Source organism: Amblyomma americanum, chromosome 1, assembly GCF_052857255.1.
Source record: "Amblyomma americanum isolate KBUSLIRL-KWMA chromosome 1, ASM5285725v1, whole genome shotgun sequence".
NCBI classification, from domain to species: Eukaryota; Metazoa; Arthropoda; class Arachnida; order Ixodida; family Ixodidae; genus Amblyomma; species Amblyomma americanum.
This window is the reverse complement of record NC_135497.1, coordinates 291,619,344-291,638,707: the sequence shown is the minus strand read 5'-3', so window position 1 is coordinate 291,638,707 and position 19,364 is coordinate 291,619,344. Positions and strand designations below refer to the sequence as shown.

The window sequence follows — 19,364 nt, the reverse complement described above, 5'->3', positions numbered from 1 at the left end:
GTCAAATAATCAGTCGCAACTATAATCCACTTAGTGCCAGAAGACGACACAGGGAATGGGCCCTGAAGATCAATGCCGACTTGGTCAAGAAGTGTGTGAGTTGACGCAATTGGTTGGAGCAAACCTGCGGGCCTGAGCGGTGGTGACTTACGACGCTGGCACTCACGGCAATATCTGACGTAGCGGTGGATGGTCTTTGCAAGTTTAGGCCGATTATATGCGTGATGCACTCGAGGAAGTGTGCGTGCAAATCCCAAGTGGCCAGAGGTGGGCTCATCATGACACGCCGAAAAGATGTCGGCGCGGAGGTCTGATGGCACGACTAGGAGGTAGGGCCGGTCACCGTTGCTGGAGTTTTTCTTGAACAGTACGCCATTGCGAATGCAAAAAGAGGACAAGTGGCGGAAAAGTGTCGAGGTACGTTGGAAGCATGGCCCTCCAGGTGATCCATGACATACCGCAGGTCAGCGTCAGCACGCTGCTTTGCCACCAAGTCCGAACTGCTGATCACGCCTAGGAAACGATTGTCATCCTCTGCGCTGTCATCAGCTTGCTCGACGGGTACGCGTGAGAGCGTGTTGGCGTCTTCGTGTTTACGCCCGGACTTATAGGCAATTGTGTAATTGAAGGCGAAGGCTCCAGCGTGCTAGGTGGCCTGATGGGTCCCGGAGATTGGTAAGCCGGCACAAGGAATGGTGGTCAGTGACCACTTTGAAATGACGACCATAGATATAAGGCTGAAATTTCATCGTGGCCCAGACGACAGCGAGGCACTCCTTTTCCGAGGTAAAGTGGTTGATTTCGGTGCGCGAGAGTGTGCGACTGGCATAAGCGATCACACGTTCCACGCCTTCTTGATGTTGAACGAGGACGGCACCAAGCCCGATGTTGCTAGCGTCGGTGTGTATCTTGGTGGCAGCCTCCTCATCGATGTGAGCCAGCACAGGGGTAGTGTGCAGCCGGTGGCGCAGCTCTGTGAAAGCAGCATGTTGCTCGGCAGTCTAGACGAGCGGTGCATCGTCACGTGTTAAACGGGTGAGGGGTTCAGCGATCTTGGAGAAGTCGGCGATAAAACGGCGGTAGTAGGCGCACAAACCCAAGAAGCGCTTGAGCGTTTTCTTTGTAGTAGGACGGGAAAACTTGGCTATGGCGGCAGTTTTCTCAGCATCGGGTCGTATGCCATCGGCGCTCACAACATGGCCGAGAAACTTGAGCTCTTTGTAGCCACAGTGGCATTTCTCAGGTTTAAGTGTCTAGTCGGCCAACCGCAGGGCATCCAACACAGTCCGCGGGCGTTCAGGGTGTTGGTAGAAAGTTTCTGAAAACACCACGATGTCATCTAGGTAAACTAAATAGGTTTGCCATTTGAGGCCAGCCAGGACAGTACCAATCATGCGCTGAAACGCCGCCGGCGCAGAGCAAAGGCCGAAGGGCACCACCTTAATTTCATATAGGCCGTCGGGTGTGATGAAGGCAGTTTTTTCGCGGTCATGTTCATCAACCTCAAACTGCCAATATCCGCTCTTTAGGTCAATCGACGAAAAATGCTGGGCGCGGCGAAGTCTGTCGAGCGAGTCGTCGATGCGGGACAGCGGGCGGTCTCACTTCTTTGCCCTCAAGGCGCCGCCCGGGAACACCTGGCGGCAATATGAACAAGATTGTATTTTCCTTATTACACACTAAAATAATCCAGACGGGACATTTTTGCGACTGAATTATCATTTTAGCGCTAGATATAAAGAAAGAGTATTGTTCCAAATGAATTGTCTAATAAGGGCAGCATACGAGAAGCACATGGTGTCAATCATTTGACTGCACAAATGACCGTATAAATGTCTTAATTTTTCGAAGAGAGGTGAAGGTGTTGTCGGTTTCGAATTTGTTGAAACATGAAGGGACATAAAATGCGCGGGTTCTCTTTCATAATCAGTGTACACAAGTGTAATACCAAATTTCTCAATTTGTACAGCAGGATCCCCTTTATTCGACTGCAAGGCAAGAGTCATGACGTCAGCGCCGGCAACGAGCATGAATACCAAGCAGTCTTGCTTGGGGCCATCCACGCTGCGACGAATTTATCGCGTGCTTGTTGGACTGAACTTATTTGTTTGCGGCATCAAAACAAAGCTACCGCGGGTCAACGTGAGTTACGTGCTTTGCGCGCTCCCGGGAGTTTGAGCCGACCGGCAGGCAGCCGGGTGCTACGCCAGCGGGGTAAGGGGAAGGGAGAGTGGCGTGCTGTGACAGTAACACTCCTTCCAGGAAGACCAGAGGGGTACGTCCTCCTGTCGGGTCGGGCTGAACGGACATTACGGCGCAACACCGAAAGCTAAGAGCGGACTGCGGCATCCGGTTGCCTAGACAGGGGAAACTGAACACCAAGCATCATTGCACGAACACTGCGTTGATGCGCTGCAACTCCGCTTCGGAAGCGGCACTCGTCGGAGTAAGACGTGGCAACTGTAAAAAGTGTCGACCTCAAAATTTCGACCTCACTGAATGAATAGCTCACTCAACCTCAAACTCACGCGTGAGGTTGAGGTCTGATTTACTGACCTCACTCACAAAATTCCGAGCCGTCGCCGACCTCACCTCAACCTCACCTCACGACGTGAGGTTGAGGTCATTTTGTGGTTGAGGTCAACCTCATGAGGTCGAAACCTCATAAGGTTGCCCCCCACTGCCTCCTACTACCTCCATCAACTCTGGTCACATGGTGCGGTTACTTCGGTCATATGAATATTATGCAGGCTTTGTAAATAATTCGCAGTCATGCAGTGGGGCTTGTTTTGCATCGCCTGCGCTACAAATCTCTCGAAGGTGTGGGAAGCTCTCGACCTTTCTCGTACAGGGCTTTGGACTTCCGCGAGGGCTGGAGAGTGCCACAACACGGTTCAGACACAAACTATTCGGAATGTACATTTTTGACAAAGACTGTATGACCTGTAGTCGCAAAAGAACACGACGGAAAATACATTTTTTCATTCTTTTCTATATTGATGTTCATAGCCACATACAAAAAATTTAGTCGCGCGTCATTTTTCTGTCATCCTTGTTTCATCGCAAAATACGTCTTCTGTGCGCAAACGCGAGCGGGAAAGGAAGAATGAAACCTCCAAAAAAAAAAAAAATGTCTGTAGTGCATTGCTGTTATTTTATATTTTGGTAAGTCTGACGTGTGGACAAACACGTCAGACTAAGAAGGAAGAAACAGGCACAAGCGCCGACCTTTAACGAAGGCAAAGTTCAAGTTTTAAAAGACAATTTGTACTTCGATAACAGTAATGAGCATCTGCTCAAATTGCAACGTTGTGCACGAAGTGCGAAACCTGGCGCGTGTTCTGGCTGGCCCGCGCGAGAGTTGTTTTGTGTTCCTCGCGTTTACTACGTCCTGTGTCCGTAGCAATATTACAAATCGGCCAAAATTTCGAAAATAAAGACACGTTCTTTAACGCATCCGCCTTAAATACCACGCGTAATGCATCATGGGAGAAGGAGAGTCTTTCAAGCGGCAAGAGCTCTTAGCCGTGCAATGGCTACCAGCGATTGCGTCGCCCGAGCTCCGCCTGTTTCGAGGAACGGAGTGTCCAGAGCGGAAAAAGCAGAGCACGTTGACATCGTACCATTACTTTAAGGGCGCCAGACGAAGCTGGCAGGCAGAGACGATGAGGGTCGGACAGAATTAAGGCTATAGGTAGTCAGCCGACCTATGTGGTCAACCCGCTCTCATTGCTGAATTCAGCAGGTCCACCCAGCGCGCTCGAGGAAATGATCCTGAGCGTCACCACACTCATTCAAGAGGTCGGCGTCACGAATAAAGTTGAGGAGGTGCCGACTAGCTTCCTTTCTCAGTCTCAGTCACGCCGTGGAAATACAACTCGATAACTAAGCGGCAGACACTAACTACTCAAAGGAGGTCCCCCATCTAATGGCGTCGTCTGTTTGTCATGACGTCGCGGTTAATCCTCTATGGCGTGACATCAAAGCGGCTGGTAGGCGCCTCAGTGAAAGTGGATTGACAGCGACGTCATGACGTTCGTTCATTGCCATTGGCTGGGGAGCCCCCTTCTAGGGTTTTCAGCCGCTTCATTCTTGAGTTGTATCCGACTATAGTGGCACGGCTCCATTATGTGACGCCGCTTTGCCGCCGTGTTCTGAAGAAGAGAACATGCGCTCTGAAGCCATCTTAGTGCTCTCAAATGGATAAAACGCCACGTCATAACGCTATCGTCCGAGTGGTCTATAGTGTGAAAGTAAAGAGTCTTAGCTTGCCGCACCATGTTGAAGTTCGTGCTCACCGTGTGCGTATATGATGCGGCAAGATGACTCCCTTTCGAGAGCCTTTGTCGCGCACGACTGCTGTGAAGCAATGCTATGGACAAAGGCACATCTTGACTTTGCTCTCTTGACTCCGTAAAAATTAAGCTCAGTTTGATTTAGAGTTCAAGTTTTGCTCCGTCCTCGTACAACGTTTTTGCGAGCTGTTATCGCCTTGAACTTTCGGTTAATCACCCTTTTTCAGCTTTCAATCCTAGCACTCTGCAGTACAATAGCCTCCCGAGGACTAGTAACCGCGCAGCTTGCTATAAAGTCTCAGGCAAACGGATGTGTGGAATGAACTGCAAGAACGCTCATGCGCTCAGATATTAGTAGAATGAAAAATGAAAAAAATTGAATGAGGTTTAAATTAGACTTTGCAATTCCAATCACGCAGGCCCGTGAATGTAATTTAATTGCGTGATTCAGTTCACATAGGTCATAATGGAACCGCACAAGGGCGGCAAAAATAAAGTAGGTGTTTTTTTTTCTCGCCTTGTCTTGGTGCGGTTTTGCTCCCACCTTGCGGTTTCAATCAGTCCGAAGACCCTCACTAGCGACCCTTTAGAGCGCGTGCATTTCATTAGTTGGGAAATCCCGTCTTTATGTATCATATTAGTTATTAGTATCGTCACGCTGGCTATCCAAAGCTGTACTGCATCGTTCGTTTTAGTTGCAGCAAATTTCTGGGGCGAGAGCAGGAACAGAGCTTTGTTTGACTGACGCCAGAAGAGACGAGAGTAAGCGCGACATCGAGAACGCACAGTGTACGTTAGGCGTGGGTACCGTGTTGGGACATGCTCAACGTGGCTGCCTCTCCGCGGCCTGTACGCAGTGGTGGACGCCATGGGACGTCCGCCGGCGGGCATCTTCGAGGGCACCATCACAGACTTCGGTTCGTTCGACCAGTGCCTCGAGACACGCGCCCAGGACTCGTGGGGCGACGAGTCCTTCCGCGGTCAGTACTGCTCGCTATTCCTCAAGCCTAACATCGACACCAGCCGACCCGTCAGCTTCCTCAGGAACAGCCGCAGGGTAAGCGTATACCTCTCGCGACCCACGAGCGGCGCTGGCCGCACCGCTGCCTGACACCGCACTCATTCGCAGAACCTGAGCCGCATCATGAAGTCCATCTGGTTCCCCGGATTCCGGCTGGGCATCTGCGTGCCATCCGCATGCTCCCGGAACGACATTGACGTGCTCATCAAATCCGGTGGGTGCGAGCCCTTCGCACAGTACGCATGAATTACTGCGTTGTCTGTTGCTTACCAGTACGGCGTAACGCGCGACACACGGACCAACTCGCACTGCTTGGTAACCACAGCACCCACGGGACTTAGTGCTTGTTCATTCACTCTGTGTGACGCGCAAGTAATGCGAGCCTGTACGGTGGACATAAGTCTGGCGACAGAGCCAAAACGTTGCTTTTCGACTAGGTAGAAGCTGTTTGATGTCAAGGATTACTGAGAGAATAGACCAGCCGCATCAACGCTACAGCTTGAAGCAACAGGTGTAACGCACTATCTGTTAGCCTACCAAAACAGAGACGATTGCAAACAATCCGAAGCCTGTCGTTCCAATTCTTCTAGCGAAGTATATCGTTTGGTCATGATCTTTTTGGCCTTTAATGCGCGTTCTGTACTGTGAGTGACTGCCCGAGCTACAGATGAGTGCTGGCCTGCATCCTTCTCCGTCATTCTGCTTCATCTTTCATGACAGTTGGATAAACCTACTTTGGCGGAAACATCCTGCAAGTAGCACGTACTATGGCGCGGCTAACGAAAGCAGCGACCGTTCTTTCTTCTCCATCAGTGCGCCAGAGATTTTAAAGACTGATTCTCCTTCACCAGTTATTTACTGCAGGCGGAAGTAGCCTTAGAATTTTAGCACACGATAATATCGAGAATTGGCAGTGTAAAAGCTGGCCCGAAAAACCACATCAGGAAAGAATAAGCAGGCGAAAAAAGGTTTTCACCTCAGAGGCCAGACCTTGACCGCTGGAAATAGGGTGTCTCGATGCGCGCGAGTGGCAGAGGGCGGGGGGGGGGGGGGGGGGAGGAAGGGGGTGCATCGAGGCACCCCGCTGAAAATGTCCATCGGTGAAAACAACTTTCCGATTGCCAGACGCAGGCTGCAGCGCTATCCTGGACGGCTAAGAGCTGATCAGTCATCTGTATTGAGGAACGCCGGCCAATATCGCAAAAAAGCAAATAACAGAAAACAAGAAGGCGGTATTGCCTTTAACGTCAGTATCGCCTTCGGTAGTGTTGCACAGTCAGCTGCGCAGTGCGGGTGCAAGAGTGGGTGAAAATATGGCACCCAAGCCCCATATTGCATTTCTTCATTAAAAACAAGGTATATTCTTCCGGAAATAAAGCTTGGTGATGTCATATATTCATTATTTTCTGAGTCATCAATGACAGAAAAAATAATAAATTAAATAAAACTGTAACTTAGTCGTATGTTTGATTCGAGGCAGTTAGAAGGGCTAACACAAATAAAAAAACTCACAGGTCGGTGACCACTCTATACTACTAGTAATCGCGCGCGATGTTAGATGTGGCGCTCTAAGGGCCCATTCACACTTGAGAGTCGCAGAGGTCGCGCGACCGTTTTGGTCGAAATGCGACAGTCGCAAACGGTCGCGTTGGTCAAAAAGCGACAGTCGCGGGCCGGTCGCTCGCTGCTCGATTTTGCAGCCTCGCGACTGCGAGTCGCAAACCGCTGAACCAATCAGCGAGCGATCCAACCTTTCGGCAACGACGCCGCTCGCGGGTGCGCCGAGCTGCCGTATTCGTCACTAAGCCTAGCCGGTTTCACATCGATGCCGCAGCTGAGGGCGTTTCGGAACTGACCAGCGCTGTAACCAAGATGCTACTTTCGCTACGGATTTATTGTGAACCCCGTCTCATGATAATATAAAAATATGCTCGATTTCCGCGACGCCTTCAGGAGCGGAGAAACAGACGCCAGGCGATCGAGCCGCTTTGGGCAACAGCAGCAAAGCGGCTATGAGAAGAAATTTGCTTGTATCCAGCAGCTCGGTATTGGCCAACGACCTTCAAAACTGATTCATTTTTGAATTTCGACTTCCCAGAGCATGGTATGAACGCGAACAAACAACATACTCGCGCATTTTTCTGATGCTAGCGGCCGGCATTCAGGCTGGCTGGCAGGCCGCTTGTACGGCCGCGGTGCACATTGCCGCTATATCCTCCTCTCCGCTCAGGTCGTCGCAGCCAATTGCTAATATCGAGTGACCAGAGCACTTTCGAGTGCCAAGCGCGAGCGCAGGAGACACGGCCAAAGCAGACGAAACTCTCGAAAGCGCGCGAACGGCGTCATTCCCAAGAGTTCTCATTTCAAACGAGAAGGCGACCCGCAGGTCGCATTTCCAAGTGTGAACATCGGTGTTGGCGAACTTCGGTGTAGTCGCAGGCGACTGCTGGTCGCGCGACCTCTGCGACTCTCAAGTGTGAATGAGCCCTAAGAGAGGTGCTTCAAGTACGCATACCAAATTCAGCATCACTCGATTCCGTGCTTCAGAAGGGATCACCTTATTATGGATGGTAGCCTAAGAAAAGCGACAACTTACAGCGGAAAACATGTCGCCTACATTCAAGAATTTGTAAAAGGTGTAATTGCCCGCTGGGTTGTTGTGTGCAGCCCGCGCTAGCGCGGTGTAAGCGGCAGTGGAACCGGTTTGCAACAGCGCGTAGAGGAGCCATTTCAATATCGTGCTCGCCCGAAGAAAATGTCTATGGGGAGTTTTGGCGTACCGGAGACGTACTAGTGGAGACGTATGCCGGTTTTACGTGAAGGGAGCTGCGCATGCGCAGTGCAAATGCGTGGCCGGGTGCGACTACTGTGCGTGCGCAACTGGCATGCGTATAACCAGTGCACGACTCCGCTAGTACGTCTCCGGTGTGCTAAATCTCTCCAGTTATAGTACACTATAGTAGACGTATGCCGGTTTTACGTGAAGGGAGCTGCGCATGCGCAGTGCAAATGCGTGGCCGGGTGCGACTACTGTGCGTGCGCAACTGGCATGCGTATAACCAGTGCACGACTCCGCTAGTACGTCTCCGGTGTGCTAAATCTCTCCAGTTATAGTACACTATAGTAGACGTATGCCGGTTCATCAAACGCCGGTTACGCACGAGCAGTGGTCCGCCTTGCCGCGCCCCTATACCACTGAGCGTGCGCAGCCGGCGTCCGTTAAACCGCTATACGTCGACGATTGTACGTCTCTGCTGTAATAAAACTCTCTCATAAGGCTCTACGGGAGTTGCTTTCGAGATCTGAGAAACGCGATTAAACACAGTTGGTTTTAATAATCATTTTTAGGAAACTGGATGTAATTAGAGATCTACAGATGGTCATTAGTAACAGCCCCATTAGTTTTTAGAATCGCTGTTCCGCATGTCACTGCGGCACAGCCAACTGTCCTTCTCCCGGCACGTCGAACCCGAACCGCGCAGCTAAAGAGCGCACGAAGGCCCTCATCTACAAGTACATGTCACTTGCAGGCGCACGTGTCAGGTGGCTTGCTCTGGGTAGCCCGGGCTGGAACGGTGAGCACCGGCGTGACACCTGCTGCCACACTGCTACCTAACCAAGGAGGTGATAAGTAATCTAGGACGTATAATGACACTTGTTGCAGTTGTTAGATATACTTAGCACAGCGCGCACCACCACTGCTCATGCGTAGGTTGCCCTTAGTGCACCAGATAACGCCAAGTGTCGGCCAACAGCGGGCAAAACCCGCATCGTTGAGACCATATGCGCAGACGCATGCGTTGTGCCGGCGCGTGGTATACGTTAATGTACCGCCACCGCTTAAGGCGCAAAGCTCGCCGCCAGCGCGCACGCGCTGATTGGCCCCGACGTGGCAGGAGTGCGCGCAGCTGGCCTCCACATGGTGCCATTTCACGCCCACAGAGCGATCTGCGCATGCGCGGTAGGCGGTAAACGATAGAGGTACGCGCTATGCTAACATTAGGGACATTTAGAATAGGGGGAATGCGCAGGAGGGGCGCTATTGTTCTCTGCATGCGCACTACTGGTGCCCCGCTGATAGATAGGGTCCCTTTTCTGAAAGCCTCTAGTATCTATCATCTGCGCGGCTACGCAACCATAAAGGTTGCGCAGCAGCAGAGCAGGGCACCGACTCTGTTCCTGGCCGGGTGGGACAGGGAAAGCCGCGTGACACGTACTCTGCCGCGTGACGTGTGCTGTAGCGAAGTGTATATCCAAGTAATCTGAAGCGATTTTTACGAAAGTCTCAGCGGTCCTTAGTGATACATTTCTGTCCACCGTGGCGGAATCATAAGGAAAAGTCTTCCCGACTCGAGCGTCGTCAGGTTCGATCCCGGCCGCGGCGGCTAGAGGCCCGTCTACTGTGCGAGGTCAGTACAGGTCGAAGAACCGCAGGGGGTCGAAATTATCCCGAACCCTCCACTACGGAGTCCCTCATAGCCTGAGTAGCTTTGGGACATTGAACCCTTTAAAAACCAAAAAACCAAACACCGTCACAGTGTTTAGGTTCGTAGACGACTTCCTATAGTTGTTTTAGAAGGCCCCACTTAGGTTTTTGTGAAAATCGCTTTAGATGCCTTGGATACGTTTCGTTTGGTTGTGTGCTCAATGGTATGGCTGCGAGTGTTACAGAATAGCATAATTTCGGCTTCGCGCGCCGGGAGGGCAGGAATTTTTAGTCGCTGCGACGAACAAAATCGCGTGTTCAAAACCCTTGAAATTGATGTGCGCATTGATAACTGTAACCTGCAAATCTCTAATTAGAACCAAATACAGTCATTTTGAACGATTTGAAGAAGCAGTTTTAAAAACTTTTAATTAGTTACATCAAGATACCTGCAATATTGACCCCCACTATCTGCTATTTGTTGTTCTTTTCTTTCATTTTGTGGGCTATACAGAGAAGATGGGCCTACGCCAGCTTGAAACCAGGTTTTCTTGGACAGAGACAGACAGGTCTAAAACGGCAGCAGTCAGCGCTTAAAGGACGCGCGCTGGTCGCGTCACGTAAATCCGATATTGTTGCTGCACTGTGCGCGTAGTCACACGGCAGCTGATTCGATTTCAACGCCGGCACATTTCAGTGGTAACAGGAATTAGTACGCGGCGCTGGGATGCAGGATGATTCGAGCAGACTAGTGCATGGTTGGCTCAACAAATGTAATTGAACTGCTCGGAAGCGCTTCCGATCGCCACTGCAAGCTTGCTTTGTGCTCTAAGAGGAGGCGTCACTATTTGATGGGACGGATAATATGTCGTTACGATCCCCGCTGCTTTCTGTGAAAACTATCCTGCGTTAAAAAAAAGGGGGGGGGGGCTGAACTGACATTCTGATAATATATTGACCATAGCTGAGCGGGTAAAGTTCAAGTGTATAACTTCTTACATTGAGTCCGTTCAAGATTGATTGGCAGAGGGTCTTTATAAAGTGCCTCCATTGCTGTCACTCAGAGTGATTCTGTAAAAGGGCCAATGGATAGAAAAAGATTCCCGAGCCAAGAATGAATGAAGTCTTTTGACAAAGCTGCTGCAGATGGCGGGGCCGCCGCCGCGGGCCTGTGCAAGCACAGATCTCAACACCGGGAAGCTCCGCAAGGTTGCCTCTGTCGGCTACGCTTGAAAACATACGTAGCAGCTGAATAATGGATAGACGGCAAGGAATACGAAAGTCTCAAAATATATGAAGGGTCAAGGCATGTACGCTTGAGTGACTGGAGTCGTAAACAATGCGCGAAGAAGGAAAAGAAAACAAAATTCAGACACGCTTGTGAATAGAAACCGAGCGTACAGACCCAAGCGGCGACCATTTCAAGCTAAGTGCTCCTCGGTTATTTTGTCCGGCGCCCACTGTTTTGACGCCGACTTTCTTACCGGCGAACTTCGACGTACTGGCGTCTGTACGTGACAGGTGAAGGTGACAGGAACCCTCGGAAACATGGCCTCGCACGTGGAGCAACAACTCCTCGTCGGCGCATTGGCGCATCTTCGGCCTCGCCGTCTTTGACACGTGCAATACATTTCCTCGCAAGCAGAAGGGAACGGAAGGAAAGATAAAACAATAATGCATATGCCTTTGTGGCTTGACTAGGGTCGCGCGCCTTCCGCGAAGACGCGTGCACGTGCTCGCCCGGCTGGCGCGCACGTCGGCTGGTTGCAGGCGCCCGGCGCGGCCGCCGGAAGCGCCTACGTTTCCGCGTACGTTTGGCGCGTGGCCTTGGATCCGCATGGTCGCCTTATGAATCCAATTTCGCCGCGCCGACTAGCTGAGCGAGGGAGGCCGCGTTTGACAGCGGAAACTTCGCTCCTGATGCAAGAGCCCCTTTAGGCGGTCCCCGCGGTGCTCTTAATGACGACGCAGCTCTCTCCGGCTTCGGTCTACCGCTTATGCTGCTCCTACTGCTTCCTTTTCCTTCATTTTTTTGCATCTCTTCAGCTACACGCGCACTCAGCCGTCACTACGGCGGCGACAATTTCTGTTGTTGCCCGCAAGACCCGCAGTGTGGCGCGACGTTAATTGAGCCCAAACCTTGCAGGGATTTTCCCAGCGTCTAAATCCTATTTGTCACGCTATGTGAACTTACTTGCGTTGGTTCCTCATTTCATTCTGTGGAGACAAACCATGAATATTGAGCTCAGCGCGCATTGTTTGCTGCTGGATGCGTCGTTCCTCTACGTTTACCGCCGCGGTGGCTCACTAGCTATGGCGTTCGGAACCTGAGTTAAAAGGCTGTGGGTTGGATCTCAGCGGCCACATTTCGATTGAGGGGATATACAAATTCGCCGTGTACTGGTGTTTTGATGCGCAATGAGGAACCTTACGAGAGTCGAAGTTCATCCCGAGCCCTGCACTATGGCATGCCTCATACATCCCTTTGTGTGCGGTAGGCACGTAAAATCCTCCTTAATCACCATCGCCACCATGACAAGGTCCCGTTAGGCGGACGTCAGGCTGACTGAATGCTAAAATTAAGCAACTGTTGAAACTCTACGCAAAGTACGCTAGCAAGACACTTTGTTCCTCTTCCTTCTTATTCACCTCTTCTTGCATATATTCACAACCAAATTGCGTAGTGAGCGACAGAGTGAGTGCTACACGCAGCCATCCCGGGGACAATCTCACCGAACTCTCCCTCCATCACTACAACAGGTTCAAACGCCAAAACTGTAATTGGCTATCAATCAAAGTAACTTTACTTTTCTCACTCATCCACAGATTTAATACTGCGCAGGACCGCGGGAAATTTTTATTGAGAGCGATGACTACAAAAATTTCAAATATCTCCAATTCACCCGCTGTATTTATCACTCCTTACTTCCCCATATTCTCCTTATTTTTTGTCTGCACTTATTATGCTTGCGGATCTCGTGAACTCTACTTTTTTGGGAGTGCGTACTTAGTGATATCATATGCGCTCCATCCATATCAGCTAAGCTGCACACGCAGCAATCACAAGCGCAAAGCTTCCTTGATGGTGAACGGGTATGGTAGACAGATCACGCAGCCGCCGAGAGCAATACTATAGAGGTATAGCATTACAACAGGAAGCCCTCTGTCGCTAATTTATGACTTTTTTTTTCTCTCTCCCTTTCTGCCGCAGCCTTTAAGAACTACGGCGTGAATGCATCAGTGCCTCTGTGCGACGTTGAGAGGGACATCCAACTGGACAACTTTCAGCAAGCGGCGCTGTAAGCACCTGCGCCGCGAGTACACGGATTCTTGTTTACCATCTCCCGGTCCGCAGCTTCGCAGGCTCAAGGCCTGGCACAGTCATTCTGAAATGCGGAAAGGAGATACAGTTACCATCGCGTTTAAATCTCAATACGACCACTATTTTTCTGATTCCTCCGTGCATTTTTACACGGAATTCTCATTTCTTTTGTATTTATAGTCGTAAAGTATAGCCAGAAGTGGAAGCGAGGCTAACTATGTGTGACCATTTGATCAACTTTTTAAATGAAAAGCGCAGTTTGGATAAAAAAAAAAAGGTGTGGGATTGACCCATGTTTGAGCGCTTCATTTTTTCTTCCTCTTTTAGACCGCCTTACAAGGCGATGTAGAGCTATCGGTTGCGCCTAAAACTAGGGTTCAAGGACCCGGCGAAATACCGATGCCATATAAATCGTTTCAGGCGCATGCAGGAAGTCTGCATGGGTGGAGTGAAGGAAAAGCTCCGTCGGACAGGTGATGAAGCGTTAGAATCGATATTGTCACAGTATAGAGGAGAGTTTCGTGGTTAACGCGTTTGAGACCCTTGATTGACGTACAGTGTGTCATAAATGACGCAGCACTCGCAGGACATTTCCTTTTTATCTAATCTTGGGTGCTTAGAGATTGCGATTAGCGCTTAGAGATCGCAGATGGCGCTCATTTTTAATCCAGGTAACAATAAAACCACATCAGCAATTACACAGGCGAAAAAAAAGAGGTAGGGCGGTTGCGGGGTCTTCCGGTACCGTTTATTTTGAACAAATCACGAAACTTCTCACCGGTAATGAAAACCAGTGTACATCGCACGGATACATGCGACAACTCACACATATCGGTAATTAGTCTCCAAGCACTTGAAAATAATTGTCATCAATAGTTTTAATCGTAATTTAGGGAACACTGAACATTTCTGAACCTTGTGCACAGAAAGTATTCTGCTGGTTCTCGTATTCTGGGCGCTTGCAGGATCTGCTTGTGCGTGGTATTGAGCATGGTGGTCTTGGGGACCCTGGTGGACGTCTTCCTCAGAAGCCGCCAGGACAAGGATCGTAAGCCTCGTGCGTGTTATCACTTCCCTCTTCTCTGTTTTCTTTTTTGTTCCTTAGACCTTAACGCTGGTGTCCAACAGGTATTGCACGCTGCGCCTCCTATTACTTTTTCTTCCCTCCCACCCGAAGCAACAGCTTCCGCGACAAAGGTGGTTCCGTAAAGGTGCACTTAGCTGCTGCACCCGTCTCAAATTCCGACTTACATTTTGGATGTGCCCGAATAACGTCTTCAGGGGCCTGTCCCCTATCGGAACTTCCACCCCTCGTATATGAGTAACGAGTTTCGACGCAGGTTCGTAACGTTGTGAAGTGATAAGAACACCAGCAGGGATGAGGATTGTTCTTTCAGAACCGTCTTCTTGCTCCTTCTGTCTACACCTATAGCTTGAAACATATAATTGTAGCAGACGCCCTTAATCTCTTCCGTTATTACCAAGTTAAGCCAAGTGTGTGTCTCCCAGAAGGTGCCGCAGTAATTAGATCAGCGCTCAAAAACGGTGACAGCACAGCGCCCTCCCGTGCGCGCAGACGCCGTCCTGGGTGCGCTCACCTCCTGGTCTGCCTACAGCAACACGCTCCGGCTGTTCGACGTCTCCGACGATGGGTCCCGGCTTCGAGCACTGCACGGCGTGCGCTTCCTCACTATGCTGTGGATCATCCTCGGCTACTGCTACGCGCTCACGCCCATACCAAACCGCAGTGAGTATACGCCGTGCACTTGAGTCTCGATCAAGGCGACGCTCACGTTTGCGAGTTCACTTGGCCGCGTCAGCTCACGCGCGTCCCAGTGTGAGCGGTTTCATAAGCGCGACGGTAGACTAAAGAGCTCCGCTATACAGTCACATGAGCGTAGCCCGCGCTCCCTGCATGGCGAACCAAGTGTGAGAAAAAGAGAGAGAGGTAGTCGCCAAGAAAAACCAGCATCCAGGAAAGATGTTTGATGTTAGGTGATAGGAACTGCATGAGCATTCGTTGATCAAAAGAAAAAATGATCAGGTCGGAGCGCCATGAATAAATGTCCAGATGCGGTGAAACCAACCCCCGCATAAGGGAGTGCTGTGTTTTATGACTTAAGCATGAATATATAAAACTCAGCATGAAGTAGACCATTGAGGGGTCGTGGTGGCCTTCTTTTGCAGGAAGGATCTTCAACATGTTTGACTTCGTCAAGCACACGCCGTTCATGTTCATCGCCAATGCCTACCCGGCAGCCGACACCTTTTTCTGTCTCAGGTATGCACCTACACACGCTTCCAGCAAGCAGAGGACCTCTGAATTTTTTTTCTTCACATTACAAAGTCGTACCAAAGCAGAAAAAAAATAAAGGACGGTAGATGTGGTTCTGTGACGCTGCATACGCAATTGCATTCATTACCTTGAGTACGTGTATGAAAAGGGTGCTGTAATAAACGGACACAAATGAAATCGTTCTCCGTAATACGACTAATAAGTGACTGGCAAGCTTCGCGTTATTTATGTTATCATTGCATTCAAAGTTGTTACATTTCAATGTGTACAAGCTTTCTCCTGACCTGATGCTCGGCTTCTCTGAGGCTAAATGCGTGGAAAATGGCATTTGGACCCCACCTTGTGTGGACGGAAAACACCTTGCACATTGGCGCGTTTTGACAAAGTTGCTGTTGATTCATTAAAACTGATCATAATCATTATCATCAACGAATTTGTCATCCATTTTCAAGGTGCTTGTTGAGCATTACAGACAACGGACATTTTGGCCGGTTGGTTAAGGTTCATCTTTGACGAAAAATAGCGTTAAACGAAGGACGGATATGTGCCACGCCTTACTTGTCTGATTAGCGCAAAAAAAAAAAAACGATCGCCAAGGAGGACGATTATGCACCTTTCCGAGTAAAGCTGCGGTGACAAGACATGACCACAAGTTGCTTTTCCCCTTCGCTCTCTCAGTGACGGCTATTGCTCCTCGTTAGGTGCTCTTTGTAAGTGCTTTATTAAGCACTTTCTCACATGAAACAACTCACGCCTTCGATTATCCACTCTTCTGCGAACATGCCAGCGAACTCAAACGACTAAAATAAGAGGCTTTCCGATAGAGCATTCGCTACGCTAAACGCGCTTGCATTAGCGCAAGTAGCTGCTGTGCCAAAAAAGTGATTTACCTTATTTCCTCTTAGGGGCTGGGGTGGCCGCGGCGCCGATGAAAGCCGCGGACATGACAAACGTCCCAGAAAACTCGCTATCCTTCGGCACTAAGGCGGCGCTGACCGATGCCGCGTTTTTGAAGGCGTCGTGGGCTGCAGCAGTGGTGTTTCTATAAAGACGATATTTTATTTTGTTCGAAAGAGGGGCTTGTTAGCGCATGTTTTACATTATACACAACACGCACTTTCCCATATTTTGGAGGGAGCGAAATATTTTGGTTACTTGCAGCGTCGTTCTGGCCCAGATACGCAATTTCGCGAGTGATAATACGCACATTACCGTACGTCTAGATCGCGAACTGGCGCTCGTATACAGCCGAGCATTTCGGCTAATTACATAGTTAATTGCGCAGCAGGTGACAACACAGCAGCAGTATTTCTACTGAACACATTGAAAATTATATATGCGGTTCTAGGCGTGGTAGTATTTCTAGGCTGTACAGGTGCGTGACATTTGCCTCCACCGTGTCGTTTGGAGGGCAAAATCAGTTAGTATTTACACGCATTTATTTTCCGACCGTTTTCAGTGTCTTTTTAGGTACTTGAATAACACGATCTGCCGGGCTACTTGGTTGGTTTTTGGTTACGTGACTCCGAAACCTGCTCTAGATGCATTAGAATGGCTGATACGTGTGCCTCAATGGTTTCAATACCTCCACCATTTTCCTCTAATCAGCAGTAAAGATAGCTGCCGCAAGCGTTCATTTTCAGCATTTCTTAACACTTAACATTGTCATTCTCGGCCCCGATCGGATGTAAGCGCTGTGTAAAATCTAGATGCAAATTAAATTTTCGTAATTATTAAAATGTCTGAGCGCGCCGGACGCACACTTGTGAGCAAAATGAGACTCTTCTCACTTAACTTCAGCAGCGGTCCACTTGACGAATATATTGGCGTTCTTTGCTGTTCATTGGCGACATTAATTTTGTAAATAGCAAAGCCCTATACTGGCCTCATTACTTTTGCGCAAAATGCGATTAAAAACTAAATGCAGAGGGGAAATTTGGTTTTTTTCACGGGCGTATAGCTCCCGGCTTACCTGCTGAAAAAAAATGCTTAAAGGTAGAACTACATCCAACGTTTATTTTTGGTAAAATTACATTACGTGGCGCTTTCTTGCTACGCTGATGCTTGTCCCGCAGCAAAAGACACGTTTATTGCAGAGAAAATTGCATCTAAAAGTTTTCCCTCCAAGTAATTCAAACTTTTGACGTCTGCACCGAAAAGGACTCCGGGATATCACAGTTTCGAACTGAATGGCGATGTTGCCTAGCCTCTATAGGGTACGTGCCCTAGAAAAATGTATGCGCGCACGCAGTTGCGAAATTTGTCTGCGATGGCGACACCTATAATTTTTTAGAGCGGAATCACACATACAGTCACCAACACCGACCAAGAATCATGTCACCGTACGTACATCTTAGCACAGGGGTGCGTACATCTTAGCACTCCTATGTTAAGTTGTATGCGACCAACTAGCCCTCTTTAAAGCCTTGCTAGCCGTGCGTATACAGTCTTGGTCAAGAGTCTTAGGGCCACAGCATTCAGCTGCAGCGAAATGAATGTTCCTAGGATGCTCCGTGTAGCGAATCCTTTAAAACACAAGCCAAGCAGGAAGCGTGTTTACCGAAAAAAAGAAACCATCTGCTAGCATTTCAAGGTCATTCGGTCATTTATAGTGCCGTAATGGCTATTTTATGCGGCTGAAGCGAAAAGCCCTTGGACTTAAGAGTTTTCGCCAAGACTGTACGTACGTACAATCTTGTGCCGTTGCCTAGCAACCCGAGTTATACCCCTGTCACGCGGCAACTTTCAATGGCCATCGAGTAGAGGGCCTTCGAAATTCTCAATCGCCATCGAACTCGAAGGAGTTGTTTCGCTGCTACACGGCAAATCTCAATAGCCATTGAAATGGTTCTCGTGTCTTACGCCAAGCTTGTGTTCCGCCCCAATCGCTACTTTGGATTTTGCGAAATAGCAAAAATATTTTATAAATGTGTACTAAATGCTGAAATACACGCATACGAGCATGTCGTTTAAAACCCTTTTAATCGCACGTATGCGACGGACAGATTTAGACAGATGCAGACACTGCTTTGGACGCTTTAATACAAGACGAGCCAAAACCAAGCCAGTCCAACGGCGTCGGAGCGCTGCTTCGCCAGGCTTAAGACCTGGGAAATCGCCTTGATATCTGAAAAAACAAGAGCTACTTGTCTCTTGAAACTTTATGCGAGGGTAAGAATGGGAAAATCGGAGGCGAATACAACAGCTTAGAACACTATATTGCTTTGAGGGATTAGCGACGAAGCTGTTATCGCCGTGAAGCGGGCGGGCAGGGCGCCGCCATGTTGTCAACGCAAAGTACGCAGGCAACATAAAGACCGCAACGCGAAATTAATGCGCTTAATGCGCTTAAAACCAGTCTGATACAATTTTAAAAGTATTGTACCGACTGCTCGCATTAAAGTTTAGGCGGGTAATGTTAGTTCATGCTTTTTGCACCGTGAATGTGTCGTGTACGAAAGTGCTCTTGGCACCGCTCGAAGCAACGCTAGCAACCTTGGGCCGCGCTCGAAGGCCCTCAAAATCTCGATGGAGTTCCGCGCTGCTCGGTTGATTCGATAGGCTATTGACTCGATCGCCATCGAAACTGCCCGTGTAGCATCGATCGCCTTTGAGTCGGTCGACTGTCGGTTCGAGGGCCCTCGAAAGGCCCGTGTGACAGGGGTATCACTCGGGTAAGCTCGTGTAAGCTCGGAGGAGCGTCGCGCCAGCAGCGTGAGAGGTTGGCCGCAGGAAGAGCAACATGGGTCGCACGATCCCTACCGGTGGCTGTGATTTATTAACAGCCACCTGTCAGTTGCAGTGGCGCATCGCTTACCCGTTGCGCCGCTGCTCTGGTATGGTTATGAGGACTCGCCGCCATCTACGAATGTTACTGACCAATTCTGCGTGTATGGGCATTGACCTACTAAAGATATCTAGCCGTACCCTTAAAGCGGAGATTAAGTGTCCCCTCCAATTGAAGAATGAACACCAGTTTTCCAACGTCTACTCGGTTTAACTAC

The 19,364-nt window shown here is 49.6% G+C and overlaps 1 protein-coding gene across 2 annotated transcripts in view; it reads left to right on the top strand.

Moving 5' to 3' along the window:
• Nucleotides 1-19,364, top strand: part of LOC144115246 (nose resistant to fluoxetine protein 6-like) — a 95,432-nt gene that overhangs the window by 44,291 nt on the left and 31,777 nt on the right. Inside the window, exons 2-7 of one of the 2 annotated variants that reach the window (XM_077649540.1) lie at nucleotides 5,153-5,352; nucleotides 5,425-5,530; nucleotides 12,954-13,041; nucleotides 14,030-14,121; nucleotides 14,641-14,811; nucleotides 15,252-15,345. In XM_077649540.1, the coding sequence (XP_077505666.1) occupies nucleotides 5,153-5,352; nucleotides 5,425-5,530; nucleotides 12,954-13,041; nucleotides 14,030-14,121; nucleotides 14,641-14,811; nucleotides 15,252-15,345 (751 nt within the window). The remainder of the gene's footprint in view (nucleotides 1-5,152; nucleotides 5,353-5,424; nucleotides 5,531-12,953; nucleotides 13,042-14,029; nucleotides 14,122-14,640; nucleotides 14,812-15,251; nucleotides 15,346-19,364) is intronic. The other variant, XM_077649541.1, reaches the window with a different exon arrangement.